Source organism: Macaca mulatta, chromosome 2 (assembly GCF_049350105.2).
Source record: "Macaca mulatta isolate MMU2019108-1 chromosome 2, T2T-MMU8v2.0, whole genome shotgun sequence".
Lineage (NCBI taxonomy): Eukaryota > Metazoa > Chordata > Mammalia > Primates > Cercopithecidae > Macaca > Macaca mulatta.
In genome coordinates this window covers 153,554,253-153,578,416 of record NC_133407.1, presented here as the reverse complement: position 1 = coordinate 153,578,416, position 24,164 = coordinate 153,554,253, and the positions used below count along the sequence as shown (strand labels likewise).

The window sequence follows — 24,164 nt, the reverse complement described above, 5'->3', positions numbered from 1 at the left end:
TCTCCATTCCAGCCTTTACCAAGGTCTTGCGTTAGGGGCTAGAAGGTGCCAGCCTGCAAGGACAGAGGTGGAACTTCTTTCCCTTGCCCTCCAGTCCTTATCTGTCCTTGTGCTCAGAAGGGGAGGAGGGGAGAGTTGTTAGAGTCCCTGGAACCTGTGATAAACATCAAGGTCCTTCAATATCAAAGATACAAGCTTACAAATATTGCAAGTCATTTCAAATTCATTTCTAGAAGAACAAGTGTATAATTCAAAAACCATTTTTGAATGATACAAAGGATAAACATTAAAGCTTGAAAAATTCAGATTAAAAAAGCTTATATTACAGAGGAAACATAAGCATTTCTAAGTGCAGCATCTCACTAAATGCTGCCTGCAGCTCAAGGCCTGAACTCTGCTCTGGGCTGGGAGAACAAGGCTGACCTTCTGGAGTCCTCAGCTGCTCCCGGAAAGGGCTCCGGTGAACCCAGACAAGACAGCCCAGAGCCGTGGGCCTAGAGCAGGGGTTCTCTCTGTCCCTCACAGGCACCCTCAGGGGCAGGGGGAAACTTAGCACCCCAGAGCGGGTACTGTCTTGGGCCCCTTGCTGCTGGTAGGGATTTCTAAGGCCTGTGGCTCAGGGAAGAAGCCCAAAATGCACCAAATGGCACTGTGGCTGGGCTCAGTGGGGATGTCGGCCCCCAGGAGGCCACAGGGCTCTGGCTTTCAGGGCGTCACTGAAGGGTCCCTAGGGGTGAGCACTCTGTCATTCAGTCTCCCAGCCTGCACCATTCCCATCTTCCTCAGATCCCCCCTCAGTGATTTCTTCCCCATCACCCTCTTCACTCCCTCCTCACTCCACACTTGCTTCTTCCTGCCCCCTCCCTTCTTACTTGTTCCCCTCCCCACTCCCCTTTCCTTGTTCCCCTCCCCTTCCTCCTCCCTCCTTGTTTATTCGTCCTACTCTTCCTCTCTCCTCCCTCCTCCATCTTCTTTCTTACCCTCTCCCTTGCCCGCTCACTTGTGTCTTCCTCTGTCTCCTTGCTCCTCCTCTCATTTCTCCCTTTGTCTCTTCTTCCCTGTCCTTGACCTTTCTCTCTGCCTCTTCACTGTTCTGTTCTTGCTGTGTTTTCCACCTAGGCTATAGACTGAGCCTCCCCCACCCAGGAAGCGTAGGAGACCCAGTTCAGTCCCATCTGAGCATCCCGGGCGTTACTGGGTCACCTATCCTGGAGCTACCCCTTGGAGGGAAACATTTCTTTCCTTGAGCGTGGGAGGGCCTCAGCTGACTTAACTGGCCACAGAGGAAGCTCTGTATCGGGGAAACCGAGTTTCCAACGACTTGACCTGGAACAAGTCTGTTGGGGGCCTCACAGCAGACAGACTGAGCTGGGTCTGTCCTTCCCCAGAGCCTCACCCCGATGCTGGAGGTCCGCTGGTTTATTACAGAGGCTTGGAGGACGGGGTGGGAGACCGGGGAGGCAGGGCTGGGCTGGCAGGAAGCCCCAGCACCCCGGTCCGGGGCCTGGCTCACTTGGCTGCCGCCAGGATGGCACTACTTCTTGGAGGCCTGCTTCTTCCCGCTGGTTACCTTGCTGTTCCTCCTGAGAGGATGTAGCTCCACTTCAGGCTCTCTTGCCCTAAAGATCAAAATAGAGAAAGCAACTTCTGAGGGCTGGGCGGGGGAAGGGCTGCTCTTCACAGTGCCACAGTGCCCAGAGCCCAGGCCTGATAGGGCCAGGAGGGGCAAAGCCCTCTCCCTTGCACAGGTGAGGCTGTCTGGGTGCTGCTCCAACCAGAGGGTCCCGGTGGCACCTGTGACCTTTCTACATGCTCCTAATTTTGCTTTTCTATCTTCATGAGAAATATGTGATCTCCACGCCATGCTGAATGCGTGATTCATTTCATGGTTACCAGCACCAGCAAGTCAGGGGCTTTCAACAGGTGCAGCAAGTTTCTTGCAAAGAGACAGCAGGGCCGTCTCCACCCTTCTCAGACTAATGGGTCTGGGCTGTGGGGATTTGCTGCAAAGTCCTCAAAAAGCCTCTATCTCTACCACCCAGACCACTGCGAGCAGCCCCGGGGCAGCCTGCATGCCCGCCCAGTATTGTGTTGATTACACAGGCTAGATGTCAGGGATGGTTGGACATGACCCAGGCCTGGGGGGAAGTGACTTGCCCAAGGCCAAATAGCCCCGAGGTGGCCTGCTGTGAGCCATGCCCATTCTGGCAGCGGGTGTGGTCACCTACTTCTCAGCCTCCAGAGGTAACTCCTTCTCCACATAGTCTTCCAGGGCCAATGAGGAGCTGCTTCCTTGGATATCTTCTGACTCGGCTTTCTTGGCTGATTCAGAATCCTCCAGGCTCAGGACAGAGCTGGGAACACTGCAGGGGAGGCAGGGTTGGGGGGCAGGGCTCAGGGCCCAGGGCGTGCTGCACGCTGTCCCGTCAGTGTTCTGGGAGCCTAGACAGACAAGGACACACGTGCTCCTCCTCCTGAGGGCGGCGAAGGGAGAATCTGACCTCTTCAGGGACCCAGTGACACGCTGGAGGTTGGCTTCCCTGGCTTCTGTTTTGGGCCGGATTGGCCCTAACCCACAGGCTGCTATACCCACACCCCAACACTGACCATGGCAAATGCCTGCGGTGGGGTGGGAGGGCTCCATAAGTGACCACAGGAGAGATGACAGGGGGCAAAGGAAATGTGTCATCATGTGTAACATTATGGGCTGAACACATGCCCCCCAAATACATATGTAGAAATCCTAAACCCCGAGACCCCAGAATGTGGCCTTATTTGGAAATAGGGTTGTTGCAGACATCATTAGTTAAGATGAGGCCATACTGGAGGAGGGCGGGTCCAATCCAACATGACTGATGTTCCTTTACAAAGGGGAAATTTGGGAGAACGCCATGTGAGGATCACAGTTCTGTGGCCACAGGCCAAGGAGCTACCAGGAGCGGGGAGCAAGGCCTGGGACGGAGCCGCCTAGCGGCTTCTGGGAGAGCGTGGCCCTGCCCACACCTTGGTCCAAGCTTCTGGCATCCAGATTATAGGAATGACTGCTATGGCAATGCTTTCAATTAAAGATTCCATTTCCTTTTTTCACCTAAGTGCTCTTAAACCATCAACCCACTTGGCTATTCTAGGATTAGGAGGAGTCCTACTGGTTAATAGTTTCACGAATCTGCCTCTTTCCATTTCCAAGAACCTAGACCATCTTGTGTGCATGTTTCTAGTTTGTACGTATGCGTGTATGTTTCTATCTAGTTTGTGTGTGTCTGGTTTGTGTATGTGTGTATAGTGTATGCATGTGTATTTATGTCTAGTTTGTGTATACTTCTGTGTCTAGTTTGTGTGTGTTTGTGCATCTAGTATGTGCTGGAATCTAATGTGTGTGTGTACATGTGTGTCTAGTTTACATGGGTGTTTATAGTTTGTATGTATGCGTATAATTTGTATATGTGTGTATCTGGTTTGTGTGTATGTGTGTGTGTCTAGTTTTCTGATTCTTTCCTCACCATTCCTGAACAATTGTTGAAGACCGTTGTAAGCATACCATTAAATTCTTTCAGAATCCTTAGATATAACAAATTAGGAGACCAGAGCTCATTTTAATGATAATAATATCACTAACAAGGGTAGGTAGTAATCTCAGTAAATGTGAGCTGTGTGCCAGCACTTTCCATGTGCTGACTCCTCTAATCCCCATAACCCAATACAGTGAGTCTCACTCTACAGACAAAGAAGCTGGCGCACAGAGAGGGTGAGTGTTTTGCACAGGTCACACAGCTATAAAAAGTGGCCAGATTCCTTAAGCTATCATTTCCTACTAAAGAGCATCTTCCTTTTGAAGACATCTAGAGCCAAATAAGAGCTATGTCTCTTTGTAACTACTTTCTGGCATCCCCCACTGTGAATCGTCTGAATGTCTATGTTCCCCCAAATTGATATGCTGAAATCCTCATCCCCAAGGTGATGGTGTTGGCAGGCAGGGCCTTTGGGAGGTAAGGCGGTTATGAGGGTGGGACCCTCATGAATGGGATTAGTGTCCTTATACAAGAGGCCCCAGAGAGACCCTCGTCCTTTCTGCCATGCAAGGACACAGCAAGAAGGCACCATCTATGAACCAGGAAGCAGCCCTCGCCAGACACCTAATCCGTTGGTGCCTTGGTCTTAGACTTACCAGCCTCCAGACAGTGGGAAATAAATGTTCAACAGGCTAAGACATTCACTCCCCGTGCACCATACCAGGCTAGCCTTCTTCTGAATGTTTCTGAAAATGCCCTTGCTGGTCCTCTTTGGCATCTTCCTGTAGCCTCAGCTCATCTTCAGCCTGGGCCCTTCCCAACAGCATCCCCCTGTCCTGTCCTGTCCTGTCCTGACCTTGGTGCGTCTGTCTTTCTCCCTGGGATTGTTGGTGACTGGTCTTCAAGGACTACCAAGCCCTCTCCCTCTTGGAGTCTCAGGCAGTGGGGTCTCAGTGACTTTTCTGTCTGCACCTTTCAGCATCTGCCCCTCCTTACCCTCCACAGGCTCCTCCTGGGCCTGCCTTCCCTGCTGAGTGCTCTGAGTTGCGGGGGTCACTTGGCATGACCTCCTCAGTTCCTCCAGAAGTGGGTTCCCCAACTTGGACAAGACCCAGACTCAGCTTACTGCAGTGAGATGGGCATTAAGGACTCCTAGAAAACTGAGGGTCCTGTGTGGGAGTTGGGGGGTGCCCAGACTCAGTGCTGTGGGGGTGCGGTCACAGGACTTAGGGCTGCATACCCCAGGTCTGCGTATAAATAACTTTCCACATGCCTCATCATTTGCTTCACAGTTCACAAAGCTCTTTAACAAACACACTTTCATGAGATCCTCACAGCCTCTCAAGGTGGGCATTATTTCCTCATTTTGAAGATGAGGAAACAGAGGATTAGGGAGGTAAACTGATTCCCCACAGTCACCCAGCCAGTAGAGTGCAGCAGGGGCTCCAACCTCATCCTGCAAGTGTCTCACTACACCGTGCTGCCCAGGCGGTCTCAGATCTGCTCATGCTCCCCTAATGCAGTCTTCAGGCGCTTCATGCAGCGCAGGTTCCTTCCTGGACTAGGCTGTATTCTTCTTGAGCCACTCAAAGCTAAGTCTCTCGGCTCAAGAAGATCATCTCATGAGAGCTGGGCCCAGAAGGTGCTCAACAAGTTGGCATCACCTTGTTGAAAAGCCCAAGCTCAGAAGCCCAGAGGCAGATTTAAGCCAGCACTTCCTGCTATAGGGGCCTGGGATCACTTCACGGATGGCCTTTGTCTGTGTGGGGAGGCTGAGGCAGGAGGATCATTTGAGCCCAGTCATTCAAGAATGCAGTGAGCTATGATCGTGTCACTGTACTCCAGCCTGGGCGACAGAGTTGAGACCCTCTCTCAAAACAAACGAAAAACCAAGGCAGAAGCGGGGCCCAGCTTGCACATGAGGTGGTGGTAGGGTGTGGTGGGACAGAGAGGGGGGTGTAGCCAGAGCTCCTGCCCACCAAACCTGTCTAGATTATTCCAACAGAAACAGGCACTATGCAAGCATTCCCATGTCCCCAAGATCTCCAAGAGGGCCCTTTTCCCAAACTTGTGTCCCAAAGAAACCCACAACATGGCCTTGCTCACACACCCCCTCCCACTCTGCACCCGCTCCCATCCCTCCCCTGCTCACCTGTGAAGTCCTCCTGCTGCAGTTTTTGCCATGTGTGCCACAGGTGGAGGCCTCCCACCTCCAGCCCCCCTCCCCACTCCATCCCTTCCGCCCTGCCTGCTCCCCTCAGTTCCCCTTTCACAGCCCAAGTCTCCTTTCTGCCCTCCATCCCTCCCCAGGCCCATCCCTCAACCTGCGTGTTTCCTGTTTTACTTGAATTTGTAGTCGTCCGGCAGGAAGTAGCCCATCTTGCAATCCTGTTGAGACCGGAAGATCTGTTTCAGCAGATTCTGCTTGCTGAGGCCATATCCATTCAAAACACGGCCCCCAAAAAGGAGCTTTCCCCCGGCAAACATCTGTTGACAGGAAGGAAACGAGGAGAGATCCTCAGCACATCAGCACAGCAGTGTCCACTGATAAGACACGCGAGTTTGGAATTTCACTAGGACAGTGCCACAGGCCTCTGAGAGCTTGCACCGTGAGGCAGGCCTTGGGCGGCTGGGGAAGGAGTGCTGCCCTCCATGAGTTGCCGAGGGAGGTAGGCTGAGTCCAGCCCCTGTCCAGCCTGGGATGGTGAGGTTGCCCTATGACTTGGGGGCCTGGGCAGGGTTTTGGCTCAGCCATACCTCCCTGGGCAACTTGGGGATGGCAGCTCTCCTTCCCTTCTGCCTGCTTGGCCACCCAGCTCACATGCACTTCACATACAGCCCCACAGAACCCTGCGGCCAGAAAGCTGTTCCCCTGCTGTGTATGTACCTTTCAGCTCACCCCATGGAATGGGAGCCCCTTGAGGGCAGGGCTCCCACCCCCACAGGTCAGTCCCCAACAGGTAGACACCTATCCAAATATTTCTGTGCAAAAATATTCATGACAGCGTTATTTGTTATGGCAAAAAAAAAAAAAAAATACAAATAACTTAAATGTCAATAAAAGCAGCACAAATAGATAAAATGACAGACTCTTCACTTTGGGAGGCCAAGCCAGGTGGATCACAAGGTCAGGGGTTCGAGACCAGCCTGGCCAATATGGTGAAACCCCATCTCTACTAAAAATACAAAAATTAGCTGGGCGTGATGGCGGGCACCTGTAGTCCCAGCTACTTGGGAAGCTGAGGCAGGATAATCACTTGAACCCAGGGGGCGGAGATTGCAGTGAGCCAAGATTGCGCCACCTGGGTGAGAGTGTGAGCCTTTGTCTCAAAAAAAAAAAAAAAAAATTAAAAAAAAAAAATGACAGACTCTTACACAGTGGTTAAAACTCAGGTGTTACAAACTATATAAGGACTTGGGGAAATGCTCATGGTATTTTAATTTAAAAAGAAGAATTGCAAAGAATATATGCAGAAAAGGACTGCAAAGGTCAGACACCAAAATGTTAGCATGCGGTGGTCCTTGCCCGTGCCAGGTACATATCTGTGGGATGAGCAAATGAGACTCTCTGGGTGATCTGATGATGTCATTATTTTCTAAATTGTATTTTCTAAGCTTTCCATAATGAGCATGTGTAAGTATTTACAGTGAACGTTTTTAGGATAAAGTCATTTAAAAACAAACAGATGAAGGGAATTTGATTTGTTAGGTTGAATGTCATCTGTCCCTTCAGTCTCCTGGGATGGGGGACACATGGGGTCCTGGGCTCCAGCCCCAGCTCTGTGTGCTGGGTGACTCTTGGTCAGTCTTCCTGCTCTCTGGGCCTCAGCCAGGGTGGGGAGATAATGCCACAGCCCCTCCCTTCTTCTCCTGTCTCCTCCTCCCACATTTGTGATTCTACAGGAGCAGAGGTGGCTGCAGCTGGGTGGCAGGCAGTGGATGGCAAGTCCCTGCTGGCTCACCAGAATCATCCCCTGCACCACAGAGTTCTTCTTCACCATCAGGGGAGGGTCCTCCTGCAGGGGGCTGTCCAGGTCATACTGCAGCAGGCGGTAGGAGTCATACCGGCACTGCCAGGAGAGAAATATGAGAAGTGGTCACCCCCATGCCAAGAAGATGTACCTGAATTGCCATATTCCTGGCTAGGCCAGGTTCCCCCTGAGTCCTGGAGCCCTGTACAACTCCCTCTCTCCAACTCCTCCTGCTCCAGGAGCCCTTGGGCCTGCATGCACACCTCCCATGACTGTCCCTTGAGGATGTCCCTGGATCTGATTAGAGCCCACTAGGGGAGAAGGCCATTTCTGAGGTGGCTGCCCCACATGTGGCGCCCACTAGCCTGGCCCTCTGGGGTCCACAGAATGTGACTGCTCCCTTGCCCTGGGGGTAGCACTGCAGAGGTTTGAAGATGGGAACTGTGTTCTTGGGTGGACCCATTTCCAGGCTTTTGAGTCTACTTTACACAGCATAAAGAATTTCTCCACTCCCTACCCACTGCTGGCAAGCCCCTCAGGACCCTCCCAGTCACTATATCCAGGGAGAGGACCTGAGCTGAACCCATACCTCAAGGTAGGGTCTGGGCAATTCAGAGGAAAGCTGGCCTCTCGCCTCTCCTTTCTGGATGCCTCAGATCTATTAATACAGCCAATGTGCTGTCTTCCCGTTTTATCTGCCTTTATTTCCAGGTGCCTCCAGCTATCCTTTCACTCTCCAATATGAAACTCAGAACCACACCCAATGTTCTAGCTGTCAGGGAAAGAGAAAGCAGGGAACATTTCTGCATTCACCAAAGACACCCTAATCTGACACCTGCTTCCAAGTCTGTCCTCTAGGCCTGCTGCTCACTCCTTTATGAACTGCCTCAGGCCACGCCCTGTCCTCACTCACGCTGCCCATGGCTGGGGTCGGCCACCTGAGCACTCCAATTGCTTAGGGACAACTATTAGCAAACAACAACTAGCCCCATGATAAGCGAAAGTCAGTTCTAAGCTCCCCCATGGGCAGGATTTTATCTGTCTCTACATGGACAGACACACAGAAGGAACTCAATACATGCTCACTGGATTCAACTAAATTGGAGGTTGGCTCTGGAAAACAAACATGGCTTTGCTGTATGGGACAAGTGAAAAGGCTTGTGGCTGAGTCTATACTCTTGGACTGAGATGGTCAAAGGGCTACTGGTGTCTGCTCAGAAGGTCTGGAGCACAGACCCGAGGGTGGGCATGCCAGAGTCAGGGAGGGGCCGCTCCTGGGAGGAGGGTGTCCACGCAGAACTCCCACCCCTGTGTACATGAAAACCCAGAACTCTGCAGCAGCAAATGGGAAATGGGCAAACACAGCAGATTCTAGGAGACAGGAGGGCAAAGAGGGCTTGAAGGAAGTCACCACGTGGACACCCAGCTCATGTGCTCATGTGCCATCCTTTGCTCCAGTTGGTCTGGGGTTGGGGCCAGCCTTCAAACTGTGCCAATGCTGCTGGGAATGACTGCACGCTTGGAGGGTTACATAGGCCTGATAGGTGGGAACGATTCTACTGCAGCAATGAGTAGGCTGGAGTGCGTTCCATGGGCCCGAAGACTCCCTTTAGACCTCAACCACAATCAGCTGGGACCTTGAGCCGTACTTCTCTCCTGTCCCCCTTCGCACAGGCCACTGCCTCTTCCAGGAACATTAATCACCTGCCAAAACCCCACTCAACCTGGACAGCCCTCCGGACCCCCAGGAGGCAGCAGGCACATGTTCCCAGGCTCCTGCGTGCCCAGATCTGTCCTCTCACGGCCTCACTGGTGGTGCTGGAGTTGCTGCCACACTGGGAGCTCCTCTAGGGCCCAGTCTGCATCTGAGTCATGCTGGGTTCCCAGGGCCCGGCCCATGCCCAGCACACAGTGGGTACTTGCGATAATCTACAAATATTTTCAGAGCCCTGAGGATTCAGTGGTGAGCACGGCCCGTGCTCTAAATATTCACACCAACAAACAGTCACAAACTGGAAGGAAAGGACAGTGCCCTGATTTTGTCTCAAGGGTCAGAAGAGGGCCTGGCCCTTACGTGGTGACATTCACCTTGGAGCTAGAGGATGAGTGGGAAGGAGAGAAGCAGTGGGAGGGAGGACACTGCAGACAGGAGAGTACACACAAAGGCCCCAAGGAGAAAGGAGCTGAAGGAGATGGCCCCTCAGGCAGGTGCTCAGCCAGTCCTAGCACTGTGGGGGTCTTCTCGGACTGCCCCACTACCCCTACCCCTGGCCTCCAGGACCTCCTCACTGGGCTGGGACCAACCTGGATACATGGGGAGCCGCGGCCCCGCTGCTGGTGGCTGTAGAGCGTGTTCAGCAGCCACTGGAGCTGCCCAGTGCTGGTGTAGTTCTGGCTTGAGATGATTCCAAATACCAGCACCTGGCTGGGGTCTCGGGGCGCCAGCAGGAAGCGCTCCAGCTCCACGTCAGAGACCAGGGGCGCCTTCACCAGGCACCTGCAGCCAGCACGGGCGTCTTCCTTAAGCATGAGCTTCCGCAGCACCAGTGGGCAGTCTGAGGGCGAGGCCGCCCACCTGGTGGGGCTGCGTCCCTCGCGGGCCTTCCCTCTGCAAGGAGGAGCACAGTGCACAGGGGCCCTCAGCAGGTGGTGGAGGTCTGTGGTTCCCAGAGCCCCCTGGCTCCTGATGGTCAAAGGGCCTGCTGCAGGCAGATTTTAGTCTGGGCCCTGCTGCCAATGTGCTGCACCACCTTGGACAAGTCCCCTAACCTCTCTGGGCCTCTTTCTACGGTGCAAAATGAGAATAACAAGTTACTCCTTCACCCATCCATTTGGTCAAAGAATGCTTTAGTGTCATCCTTAACTCCTTTCTCTCACACCCAACACATCTCATCTAATCTGTCAGCAAGCCTGTCCTCTCTACACTCAAGACAGACCCACAATCTGACCACTTTTCCTGCCCTCCAGCCCCATGGATGTGGTCCAAGCCTCCTTCATTCTTGCCTGGCTGCCTGCAAATGCCTCCTAATGGGTCCTGTGTTTTCTTCCCCGGCCTGTCTTCAGTCTGTTCTCTGACTGAGGGATCCTGTTAAAACCTAGCTCACGTCATGTCACTACTCTCTTCAAAACCCTCCGGTGGCTTTCTACCTTTTACAGAACAAAAGCCGAAGTCCCTGCCATGTGCTTCAAGGCTGCAAGAATCTGTCCCCTGCATTTTGTCCTCCTTACATCTCTTACTCTCCAGGATTCCCGCCTTTGCTCACTGCACTTCGGCTACACTGGCCTCTACTTGTCCTTTGGTCTTGGAGGACAGTGGCCTTTGCTGTTCCTCCATAGAGCCATCTATGTCACTCTCTCAGGGCTCTATCCAAATGTTACCTTCTTAATGAGATTTTCTGAGTGCCCTATTTCATTCCTTTTCTCCCAAGACTCTTTCCCGTCCCTGTTTTATTTTTCTTCTTAGCATTGCTTGCTAGCTAACATACCTTTTACTTTTAAATTTTATTATTGCACTTCTCTGTCCTACTAGAATGCAAGTTCCATGAGTTCATGAATTTGGTGTGTTTTGTTCAGTGGAATAAAACAGTAGCATTTGAAAAATAGTAAAGATTCAATAAATATTCAAACCAATATTTGTTGGGCCCCTACTATGTGCCAAACACTGTACTGGGTTGTTGTGAGGGTTGTGGTATTTACATGGGAATAAGCACCATCCAAATAGAAAGTGTTGCTGTGATTCTACCTTTATCAACGTCTATTCCAAGACTGTGGATGCTGATGCTGTAAAATGCTAAACATGACAAAAGGCAGTAGCATGTTTAGCATTTTACAGCATCACAATCTTGGAATAGACATTGTCTTGGTTAACTTTATAACAACTCTGTGCAATAGGCAGGACAGAAACTCTTATTGCCATTTACAGATCAGAAAACAGAAGGTTCCCACCAGGTGAATGGGTGCCCAAGTTCATATGATAATTAAGTGGCAAGGGCTAGGATTAGAAACCAGGACATCCTGAAACAAGAGCAATGCAAGATGAGCATTATTTCTCAGGGGCTATTAATAGTGATAAGTACTTGCTGAACAAACTTGTTAAGAATATGTCTTATTCAAGAACCTGCATATCTGGAGCAGAGCAGGGGGTGGGGGAGGCTGGATCTATTAATTATAACTTATCTAGGGATAAGTTCAAAATAATCAAAGGTTTAAATGTGGGGCAATTAAGCCATAACATTTCTACTAGAAAATATGGGGAAATTATTCTGTAATTTTAGAACAGAGAAGGCTTTTTATAATTATGACTAAAAAATCCAGAAGTCATAATAGAAAAAGACTAATAAAGTCAACTACATGAAAGAAAAAAGCCTCCAAAATCCCTCTGTGACAAAAAAATACACAAACAAAAAAACCCAAAACTATCATAATCAAAGATGAAAGACAAATGACAAACTGAGAAACATATTTGAAACTCCTAACATAGAATAGTGGTCAATGTCTCCACTACGTAAAATACTACAAATCAATTAGAAAAAGTTAATAACCCAATAAAATATGGACAAAGGTAGTGAACAAATAATTCACGGAAAAGAATATAGGTTTTAAAAATTAGAAAGGAGGGAGGGCTGGGTGCGGAGGCTCACACCTGTAATCTCGGCACTTTGGGAGGCTGAGGCAGGAGGATCACTTGAGGCCAGGAGTTCCAGACAAGGCTGGGCAACATAGCAAGACATCATCTCTACTAAAAATTAAAAAATTAGCCAGCCATCGTGGCACATGCCTGTGGTCCCAGCTTCTCGGGAGGCTGAGGTGGGAGGAATGCTGGAGCCCAGGAGTTCGAAGTTACAGTGAGCCATGATCACACCACTGCACTCCAGCCTGGCAGACAGAGCAAGACCCTGTCTCTAAAATAAATAAAAATACAAATTTAAAAATAAACTCATAAAAAGAGGGGAGTGAAGCCACTAAAAATGGTTGTTACTCTAATTTTGGAACTCAGAAACCACATCCGTTGACTAGATCAACAATGAAGCTGGCAAACACTGTCAGAAACAACTTTATCCAGAGTTCTGGAATCTAATGAAAAAACGTGCAACAACCAGAGGAATGCTTAAATAAGAAAGATGCTGCTAAATTTTGGTAAGACAGCATTGTAGCATTTTTAGCTTACTCCCCTACCATCCTTCATAGCCCTGCTCAGTAGCATCCACGGAATGACAGCCCCTGTTCCTGGTGCACCTTGCTAGTACTGGAGGGGACAATATGAACCTTGTTCTCAAGCAATTGTAGTTCTGTGGGCTGGCCTGTCTGGAGGTTCCCTGAGGGATCAGCTCAGAGCTTGACTTTGTTTTATCTGCCTTGCAACTTTCTCAGGGCTGGAGCAGCCCCTCCTGGGAAGCATCTGTCAGGTGCATTTAAAGAGAAAGATACCAGACATGGCCTCCTGGTGCAAGGGGTAACAGATGAGGCACAGATAGGTAGGCTAAAATGTCTGGGAAGAAAGAGGTTGGGGAAGGAGGTATATGGGAGAATAAGGCTTTGAAAGGCTCACATGCATACCAGGGAATATAGGTACCAGGTTTGGAACCATGTTTTGAAAAGGCCTGAGAACACACTAAGCTTTCATCTCTGGCTGACCACTGGACTTTTTGAAAGTAGAAGGTGAAGGCTAATGCAGATTAATCTTGATGTGAAGAGCCTGACTAAAAGCACTGAATGAATGCCTCAATACACAGCCAATCTGCAAAGACTGGACGAGTTTTGTTTTTGTTTTTGTTTTGGCTCCAGATAATCTCTATCAAATCACTAGCTGATCCCTTACCTAACTGAATGGAGACTACACATTACAAATGTCTTTATAAAGATAGTTTGGAAAAGTAACTAAACAACAAACAGCTACAAACTACAACAAGGAGCAACAACAAATCATAAGGAAAAGGGGAAATTTGATTTCCAGGGTTACCAAATTCTAATATTTAAAATGTTCAGTTTTCAACAACAACCAAAAAAAAAACCTGAGGTGTGCAAAGAAACAAAAAAGCATAGACCACTCAAAGGAAAAAAATGTACTAGAAACTGTCCCCAAGGAAACCCAGAGATTGGACTTACTAGACAAAGACTTTAAATCAATAGCTTAACTATATATATATTTTTTATTATTATACTTTAAGTTCTAGGGTACATGTGCACAATGTGCAGGTTTGTTACATAGGTATACATGTGCCATGTTGGTGTGCTGCACCCATTAACTCATCATTTACATTAGGTATTTCTCCTAACGCTATTCCTTCCCCAGCCCCTGATCCCCCAAAAGGCCCTGGTGTGTAATGTTCCCCTCCCCATGTCCATGTGCTCTCATTGTTCAACTCCCACTTACGAGTGAGAACATGTAGTGTTTGGTTTTCTGTCCTTGTGATATTTTGCTGAGAATGATGGTTTCCAGCTTCATCCAGGTCCCTGCAAAGGACATGAACTCATCCTTTTTTATGGCTGCATAGTATTCCATAGTGTATGTGTGCCACATTTTCTTTATCCAGTCTATTATTGACGGACATTTGGGTTGGTTCCAAGCCTTTGCTATTGTGAGTAGTGCAGCAATAAACACATGTGTACATGTGTCTTTATAGTAGCATGATTTATAATCCTTTGGGTATATACCCAGTAATCAGATTGCGGCCGGGCGCGGTGGCTCAAGCCTGTAATCCCAGCACTTTGGGAGGCCGAGACAGGCGGATCACGAGGTCAGGAGATCGAGACCATCCTGGCTAACACAGTGAAACCCCGTCTCTACTAAAAATACAAAAACTTAGTCGGGCGAGGTGGCAGGCACCTGTAGTCCCAGCTACTCGGGAGGCTGAGGCAGGAGAATGGCGTGAACCCGGGAGGCGGAGCTTGCAGTGAGCTGAGATCCGGCCACTGCACTCCAGCCTGGGTGACAGAGCGAGACTCCGTCTCAAAAAAAAAAAAAAAATCAGATTGCTGGGTCAAAAGTATTTCTAATCCTAGATCCTTGAGGAATTGCCACACTGTCTTCCACAATGGTTGAACTAATTTACAGTCCCACCAATAGTGTAAAAGTGTTCCTATTTCTCCACATCCTCTCCAGCACCTGTTGTTTCCTGACTTTTTAATGATCACCATTCTAACTGGCGTGAGATGGTATCTCACTGTCATTTTGATTTGCATTTCTCTGACGACCAGTGATGATGAACATTTTTTCATATGTCTGTTGGCTACATAAATGTCTTCTTTTGAGAAGTGTCTGTTCATATCCTTTGCCCACTTTTTGATGGGGTTGTTTGTTTTTTTCTTGTAAATTTGTTTAAGTTCTTTGTAGATTCCGGATATTAGCTCTTTGTCAGATGGATAGATTGCAAAACTTTTCTCCCATTCTGTAGGTTGCCTGTTCACTCTGATGATAGTTTCTTTTGCTGTGCAGAAGCTCTTTAGTTTAATTAGATCTCATTTGTCTATTTTGGCTTTTGTTGCCATTGCTTTTGATGTTTTAGTCATGAAGTCTTTGCCCATGCCTATGTCCTGAATGGTATTGCCTAGGTTTTCTTCTAGGGTTTTTACGGTTTCAGGTCTTACATTTAAGTTTTTAATCCATCTTGAGTTAATTTTTGTATAAGGTGCAAGGAAAAGATCCAGTTTCAGCTTTTGACATGTGGCTAGCCAGTTTTCCCAGCATCATTTACTAAATAGAGAATCCTTTCCCCATTACTTGTATTTGTCAGGTTTGTCAAAGATCAGATGGTTGCAGATATGTGGTGTTATTTCTGAGACCTCTGTCCTGTTCCATTGGTCTATATATCTGTTTTGGTACCAGTACCATGCTGTTTTGGTTACTGTAGCCTTGTAGTGCAGCTTGAAGTCAGGTAGTGTGATGCCTCCAGCTTTGTTCTTTTTGCTTAGGATTGTCTTGGCTATGCGGGCTTTTTTTTGGTTCCATATGAAATTTAAAATAGTTTTTTCCAATTCTGTGAAGAAAGTCATGGTAGCTTGATGGGGATAGCATTTAATTTATAAATTATCTTGGTTAGTATGGCCATTTTCACGATATTGATTCTTCTTATCCATGAGCATGGAATGTTCTTCCATTTGTTTGTGCCCTCTTTTATTTCGTTGAGAAGTGGTTTGTAGTTCTCCTTGAAGAGGTCCTTCATATCTCTTGTAAGTTGGATTCCTAGGTATTTTATTCTCTTTGTAGTAATTGTGAATGGGAGTTCACTCATGATTTGGCTCTCTGTTTGTCTGTTCTTGGTGTATAGGAATGCTTGTGATTTTCCCACATTGATTTTGTATCCTGGGACTTTGCTGAAGTTGCTTATCAGCTTAAGGAGATTTTGGGCCAAGATGATGGGGTTTTCTAAATATACAATCACGTCATCTGCAGAGACAATTTGACTTCATCTTTTCCTAATTGAACATCCTTTATTTCCTTCTCTTACCTGTCACTCACGGCTTCCCTTGGCTAGGAAAGGGAAAATCCCTGGACCCCTTGTGCTTCCTGGGTGAGGCAACACCCTGCCCTGCTTCAGCTTGCCCTCTGTAGGCTGCACCCACTGTCCAACCAGTCCCAGTGAGGTGAACCAGGTACCTCAGTTGGAGATGCAGAAATCACCTATCTTCTATGTTGATCTCGCTGAGAGCTACAGACCAGAGCTGTTTCTATTCAGCCATCTTCAACCACTTGACTATATTTAAAGAGCTAAAGGAAACCATGGAAAAACAACTAAAGGAAACCAGGAGAACAATATCTCACCAAATAGAAAATATCAATACAGAGACAGAAACTACGAAAAGTAATCAATCAGAAATTCTAGAGTTAAAAAGTAAAATAACTAAAATAAAAATTCAATGATAGATCTAAGCAGGCAGAAGAAAGTGTCAGCAAACTTGAAGATAGGATAATTAAGATTATTTAGTTTGAGGAGCAGAAAGAAAAAAGAATGAAGAACAATTAACAGAGCCTAAGATACCTGTGGGACAGCATCAAACATACCCAAGATACATAATGGGAATCCCAGAAGGACAGGAAAGAAGCAGAAAGAATATTTGAAGAAATAATTGCCTAAAACTCTCCAGATTTGATGAAAGACATAAATCTACATATCTAAAAAGCTTAATAAATTCAAAGTGGGACAAATTCAAAGAGATCTACATTGACACACATTATCATAAAATTATCAAAAGACAAAAATCTTGAAAACAATGGGAGAAGCAACTCATCAAGTTCAAGGAATCCTCAATAAGATTAATAGCCAATTACTCATGAGAAATTATGGCTGCTAGAAGGCAGTGGGAGGACATATTTAAAGTGCTGAAAGAAAAACAAGAAAATAAAACCCTTGTCAGCCTATAATTTTTTTTTTTTTTTTTTTTTTTTTTTTTTTGAGACAGGGTCTCATTCTGTTATCTGGACTAGAATGCAGTAGCATGATCATAGCTCGCTGCAGCCTCAACCTCCAGGGCACAATGATTCTCCCATCTCAGCTTCCTGAGTAGCTAGGATGACAGGCATGTGATACTACTCCTGGCTGTTTTGTAGAGACAGGTTTTTTGTAGAGACAGGTTTTCACCATGTTGCTCAGGCTGGTTTCAAACTCCTGGACTCAAGAGATCTGCCTGCCTAGGCCTCCCAAAGTGCTGGAATTACAGGCATGAGCCACCACACCCAGCTTCAGCCTAGAATTCTATATACAGCAAAGCTATCCTTCAAAAATGAAGGAGAAAGTAAGACATTCCCAGATAAACAGTTTGTTGCCGGTAGGCCTGCACCACAAAACATGCCATTGAGTCCAGGTTGAAATGCAAAGATACTAGATGGTAACTTGAAGCTATATGAAGAAATAACGAACACTGATAAAGGTAACTACATAGGTAAACATAAAAGAAGTATTGTCATATTTTTCAGTTTGTAACTTTTATGTTTTTTCTGTATTATTTAAAAGACAAATACATAAAACAACAATTGTACATATGTGTTAATGGGCACACAATGCATAAAGATGTTATTTATAACAATGTCAACATAAAGTGGAGAGGTGGGAATGAAGCTGTACAGGAGCAGAGAACTTTGTATGTTACTAAAGCTAAGTTGGTATTAATTCAAACTAGATTGTTACACATTTAAGATGTTACTTATAATCATCAGGGTAACCACCAAGAAAATAACTAAAATATATAGAAAAATAAATGAGAAGGAATTCAAAACCATACAGCAAAAAAATCAACTAAACGTAAAAAAGGCAATGATGGAGGAATTGAAAAACAGAAAGATTTCTAGAAAACTAACAGCAAGATGGCAGAAGTCCTTCCTAGTCAGTAATTACTTTAAACATAAATGGATTAAAGTCTTAAACAAAACTCAGATCAGTGGAATGGCAATACAACTGTAATCCAACTACATGCTCCCTACACGAGATGCATTTTAGATTCAAACATACAACTAAAGTTGCATGCAGTAGCACGTGTCTGCAGTTCCAGCTACTTGGGAGGCTGAGGTGGGAGGCTCTCTTGAGCCCAGGAGTTTGAGGCCAGCCTTGGCAACATAGTGATACCCCATCTCTAAACAAACAAACATACAGCTAAGTTGAAAATGAAAGATTGAAAACAAACATTCCAAGCAAATAATAACCTAAAGGAGAAAAAACCCAGGAGTTTGGTTATACTAATATCAGACAAAAATAGACGTTAAGTAAAAAATTATTATGGGAGACAAATGAGGGCATTATATATTGAGAGGACAGTTACTCTATCTAGAAATATAACAATTGCAAACATATACACATGGAACAATAGAATCCCTAAATACATGAAGCGAAACTTGACAGAATTGAAGGAAGAAATAGGCAATTTTATAGTGACAGTTAGATACTTTAACATCCCACTTTTGATAATGGATAGGATAACTAGACAAAAGATAAAAAAGGAAATAGAAAACTTGAAGAACATTATAAACCAACTAGAACTAATGGACAAATACAGAACATTTGATCCAAGCACAGCAAAACACACATTCTTCTCTATTGCACATGGAACATTCTTCAGGACAGACTATATACTAGACCACAAAACAAATCTCAACAAATTTTAAAAGACTGAAAACATTATAAATTTTTTTTTTCGAGCACAATGATACGAAATTAGAAATCAATAACAGAAAGAAATTTGGAAAATTCACAAATATGTGAAAATTAAGCAACACATTATTAACCAACAAATGGGTCAAAGAAGGAATCTCAAGGGAAATTAGAAAACACTTTAAGGAAATGAAAACAAAAACAACGTACCAAAACTTAAGGGATACACTGAGAGCGGTCCTCAGGAATATTTATAGCTGTAAATGCCTACATTAAAAGAGAAGAAAATCTCAAACCAATAATCTAACCTAACCTTAAAGTAGAAAAAGAAGAACAAACTAAACCCAAAGCTGGCAGAGGGAAGAAATAATAATGATCGGAGTCAGTTGAGGTAAATAAATAAAGAATAGATAAACCATAGAGAGAAATAACAAAACAGATTTTGGTTCTCTGTATAGAGCAGACTAAATATTTAGCTAGACTGACTAAAAGAGAAGAGATGCAAATTACTAAAATAAAAAATGAAAGTGGGTCATTACTACCAACCTTACAGAATTTAAAAATTATAAGAGAAAATTGTGAACAATTGTATGCCAACAAATTAGATAATCTAAAAGAAATGGACACATTTCTAAGACACGCAAATGATCAAAACTAACTCAAGAAGAAATATATAACCTGAATAAGCCTCTAACAAGTAAAAAGATTGAATCAGTAATCAAAAACCTCTCAAGAAAAGCCTGGAACTAGATATTTTCACTTGTGAATTCTACCTAAAATTTAAAGAAGAACTAACACCAAAACTTCTCAAACTCACCTAATAACAAAAGAAACGGAAACCTCAGCATTACCCTGATACCAAAGCCAGACAAAGACACTACAAAAAAGAAAAACAGACAAATATCCCTTATTAATATAGATGTAAAAATTCTCAGCAAAATACCAGCAAAGTTTGACTAAGATGTCATATTAAAAATTATTTATAGAATATATATCATATATATATAATATAAAGCCTGCCTTTGTCTTCCTAGCCTCAACATTTTTTAAAAAAGGTCAAATCTGAGATTCCTATGGGATCAATTACTATTCTTGCTGCACTTATGTAAATGACCAGACTAAAATTGCTGAGACTAAACTTATTTTACAAATAAAATTGCCTTACTCTGATTGTCGTTGGTAGAAATTGGGATGACTGAAGAGAAAAATTATGTTTCCAAAGAAAAACTATAATATTAGATTGTAGCCCTGTGCATTGTTTTCAAGTTTTTATTATCTACCTGTAGACTAGACGGCATCCTAAATTTGTCTAGGTTTCTTCAATCCAGTTTTCTCTCATTGAATTACTAAGGACAGGAACTGCTCTTTCCTAAAGACCTGTAAATTGAGGCTAGATAATTTGGTGTAAACTTCAAAAGACAAGGTTTATGCTTAATGGGTGGGCCACACAGAGAGTTTAACAAAGCCAGCTGGTGCCATAACCACCATAACCAGAGATATTCAAGCTGCAATATTGCCAACTTCATGCTATAGATAGCTTTTCCCAAGATGCCAAACAAGACTTCATATCATAATGAGACTCTTACCCCTTGTAATACCTACCTTTTTCACCGAACAGAGTAATGGCTGTAATCAAAATTTCAGAGTCAGTAACTGCTATGAGTAACTTGACAGAACCTAACATAATAAATCCTTTAGGCCACCTAGTCGGTAACTTTGACAACATCCCTAACTTGTTCAGATTGCATTAGAAGTCCCTTTTAGAGTTGCCACCCTTTGCTTTAATTCAGCCCAGTCATAAAATGCTACTCAATGGCTACAACAGTTCTCACCTAGTTCCCAGTTCCCCCATGGTCTTTTGATTTGTTTAGTTAATTGCCCTTAGGCTTGGGCTCTTGGTTCAAAACTGAATTTAGGATACTGTTGCTGGTTATTTTTTGTATTATGATCTTTAAGCTCTGTTCTTGTTGTCTGTCTAATATTTGTAAAGCCAGTTCTTCAAACAGGATAATGTTAGCTCAACATTTTGAGATGATTGCTTAATGCCCATGGGTTTAAGAAGACAGAACTCAATGACAAACTCCAGGCAAAACTGCCCAAATAAAGTTTTTTTCCTTCCTTATGGCCTCTTTGTTGCTCAATTGTGTCTAGGGTCCTTGACTTTGACTCCATTACCTTCCTCACAATGTGAGACCAGAGACCACTGGAACAGGTCCATCCTGGCACTGAGGGACAACTAGCCTAACTTCAAGATAGTTGATCAGTGATGCTTTCAGAAAAAGATCTTGACCAAGAGGAGGAGATGTGAAAATGGATAATATATGTTGCAGTTATCTTGTCATAACCAATTAAATTAAAGACCACGGGGAAAAAACAGTTGGGGCACAAGAGCCTGCTCAGGGATTATACCACAACCCATTTGCTGAAATGACCTCCTATAACCTTAAGACTAAATTTACCTAGTAGCAGCTTAAGTGAACTGCTGTGACTCTAAGACTAGTTTTACCTACTGCTATCACTCACCAATCAGAGTTTGCCAGATCCCCAAAACTTTGCTAGTGCCAAGGAGCTTTTCTTCCAAACAATATGTAACATTTATCTTTCGAATAAAATCCCCAACCTTCTTTGTTATTGGACATATCAAAGACCGCCTGGTTTGTGTGTATGCCTGCAATTGCAATTTTGTTTTCCCAAATAAAAGCTCTTCTTTAGAGATTCATCTCTATATTTTTATTTGACTTTGACAGTATGATTCCTTTTATGTAAAACATGGAGAATGGGCAAATTCATAGAGACAGAAAGCAGGTTAGTAGTTTCTAGGGAAGGGAGAATGGGAAGCGACTGTTTAATGGGTACAAAGTTTCCTTTTGGGGTGATTAAAAAAAGTTTAGGAATTAAATAGTGGTGAGTGTTGTATGATGCTGTGAGTATATTAAATTCTGCTGAATTGCACACTTCATTAAACGGTTAAAATGGTCAATTTTATATTATGTATATGTTGCATGTAACTCATAAAAATTATGTAAAGAAGCTCAACTTCACCTTTAATAATATAAATACAAATTAAAACTATACTAAGGTAACATACTTTGCTGATGAGAATGTAAATTAGTATAATCTTATGGTGATTAATTTGACACCATCTCTGAAAATTATAAATGCACATGACCTTTGGTATAATAATTTCACCTTTAGGAATTTATTTACAGATATAGTGGTACAAGTGTGGTATCACAAATGTATATGGTTACTACCTCCATTGCTTGGAATAGAAAAAAAGGATTGGGCTAATCACGGAACACCTATACAGCGGGTATTATATAGCAAGAAGTAAAATAATGACAGCTATTCATGACATATTGTGAAAAAGTAAAGTTCAGAACAGTGTTTTTAATATAATGCTTTTTAAGCCAGCAAAGGGGAAGAAATAAGGCATATCTGCACTTGCTTGCCTGGGCATAAGGAAACTCCAGTTGGGTTTTGCCAGTAGCGGCACCCGCAGGAGATCAGAGGGAAGGAGGAGCATAAGGTTGGAGAGCCACTTCCCTAGTTCCATTCCTGTGGGGTCATGCACCTCTCAACTGCAGGCCAATGGCTCTGTCAGAAGGTCCTCCCTCACTGCTCTCTCTCTGTCTGGGTTCTGTAATTTGTCCCGCACATCAAATCTATCGTCTTCAGCCTGGCCTCACCAACTGCTCCCCTTCCTGCTCTAACAGGCAAACAGACTTGTCAGTTGCTTCCTTACTTCCCACTAACGTCCCTGAGGATATCTGGAAACATTAACACATGACTACATTTTCACAGCACTCACTCTTATAAAAGCACATTTTCACAACTAAGAAACAGTCTTCGCTATTCACAGGAACCTGGAGAGTACATAGGAAGGAGGAATTACTATCCCAATGATATTGTTTGGCTGTGTCTCCACCGAAATCTCAACTTGAACTGTATCTCCCAGAATTCCCACGTGTTGTGGGAGGAACCCAGTGGGGAGGTAACTGAATCATGTGGGCTGATCTTTCCCATGCTATTCTTGTGATAGTGAATAAATCTCATGAGATCTGATGGGTTTATCAGGGGTTTCTGCTTTTGCTTCTTCCTCGTTTTCTCTTGTCGCCGCCATGTAAGAAGAGTCTTTCACTTCCCACCATGATTCTGAGGCCTCCCCAGCCATGTGGAACTATAAGTCCAATTAAACCTTTTTTCATTCCCAGTTTCGAGTATGTCTTTATTAGCAGTGTGAGAACGAACTAATACAGTAAACTGGTACCAGTAGAGTGGGGCATTGCTGAAAAGATACCCAAAAATGTGGAAGCGACTATGGAACTGGGTAACAGGAAAGGTTGGAACAGTTTGAAGGGCTCAGAAGACAGGAAAATGTGGGAAATTTTGGAACTTCCTAGAGACTTGTTGAATGGCTTTGCCCAAAATGTTGACAGCGATACGGACAATAAAATTCAGGCTGAGGTGGTCTCAGATGGAAATGAGGAACTTTTTGGGAACTGGATCAAAGGTGACTCTTGTTATGTTTTAGCAAAGAGACTGGTGGCATTTTGCCCCTGCCCTAGAGATTTGTGGAACTTTGAACTTGAGAGAGATGATTTAGAGTATCCGGTGGAAGAAATTTCTAAGCAGCAAAGCATTCAAGAGGTAACTTGGGTGTTGTTAAAGGCATTCAGTTTTATAAGGGAAGCAGAGCATAAAGTTTGGAAAATTTGCAGCCTATGTCATAGAAAAGAAAAACCCATTTTCTGGGAAGAAATTCAAGCTGGCTGCAGAAGTTTGCATAAGTATCTAGGAGCCTAATGTTAATTTCCAAGACCATGGGGAAAATGTCTCCAGGCCATGTCAGAGAACTTCCTGATAGCCCCTCCCATCAGACCTGCAGGCCCAGGAGGACAAAGTGGTTTTGTGGGCTGGGCCCAGGGTCCCCATGCTGTGTGCAGCTTAGGGACTTGGTGCCCTGTGTCCCAGCTGCTCCAGCAGTGGCTGAAAGGGACCAACATATAGCTTGGGCTATGGCTTCAGAGGGTAGAAGCCCCAAGCTTTGGCAGCTTCCACATGGAGTTGAGCATGTGGGTGCACAGAAGTCAAGAACTGAGGTTTGGGAACCTCCGCCTAGATTTCAGAAGATGTATGGAAACGCCTGCATGCCCAGGCAAAAGTTTGCTGCAGGGGCAGGGTCCTCATGGAGAACCTCTGCTAGGGCAGTGCAGAAGGGAAATGTGGGGTCAGAGCCTCCACACAAAGTCCCTACTGGGACACTGCCTAGTGGAGCTATGAGAAGAGGGCCATTGTCCTCCAGGACCCAGAATGGTAGATCCAACGACAGCTTGCACCATGCACCTGGAAAAGCCGCTCAACACCAGCCCGTGAGAGGAGCCAGGAGAGAGGCTGTATCCTGCAAAGTCACAGGGGCAGAGCTGCCCAAGACCATGGGAACCCACCTCTTGCATCAGCCTGACCTGGATGTGAGACCTGGAGTCAAAGGAGGTCATTTTGGAGCTTTAAAATTTGACTGTCCCGCTAGATTTCAGACTCTCTTGGGCCCTGTAACCCCTTTGTTTTGGCCAATTTCTCCCATTTGGAATGGCTATATTTAC

General features: G+C 45.2%; 1 protein-coding gene across 3 annotated transcripts in view; it reads right to left on the bottom strand.

Moving 5' to 3' along the window:
• Nucleotides 1-208: 208 nt before the first annotated feature.
• The window catches only part of C2H3orf20 (chromosome 2 C3orf20 homolog), a 95,003-nt gene continuing 71,047 nt past the window's right edge, over nucleotides 209-24,164 (bottom strand). For all 3 annotated transcript variants that reach the window (XM_015130184.3, XM_015130188.3, XM_015130186.3), the window contains exons 13-17: nucleotides 9,785-10,088; nucleotides 7,472-7,579; nucleotides 5,854-5,996; nucleotides 2,229-2,363; nucleotides 209-1,619 (exon numbers count right to left, since the gene is read on the bottom strand). In XM_015130184.3, coding sequence (XP_014985670.1) covers nucleotides 1,535-1,619; nucleotides 2,229-2,363; nucleotides 5,854-5,996; nucleotides 7,472-7,579; nucleotides 9,785-10,088 — 775 coding nt within the window. In that variant the 3' untranslated portion in view covers nucleotides 209-1,534. The remainder of the gene's footprint in view (nucleotides 1,620-2,228; nucleotides 2,364-5,853; nucleotides 5,997-7,471; nucleotides 7,580-9,784; nucleotides 10,089-24,164) is intronic.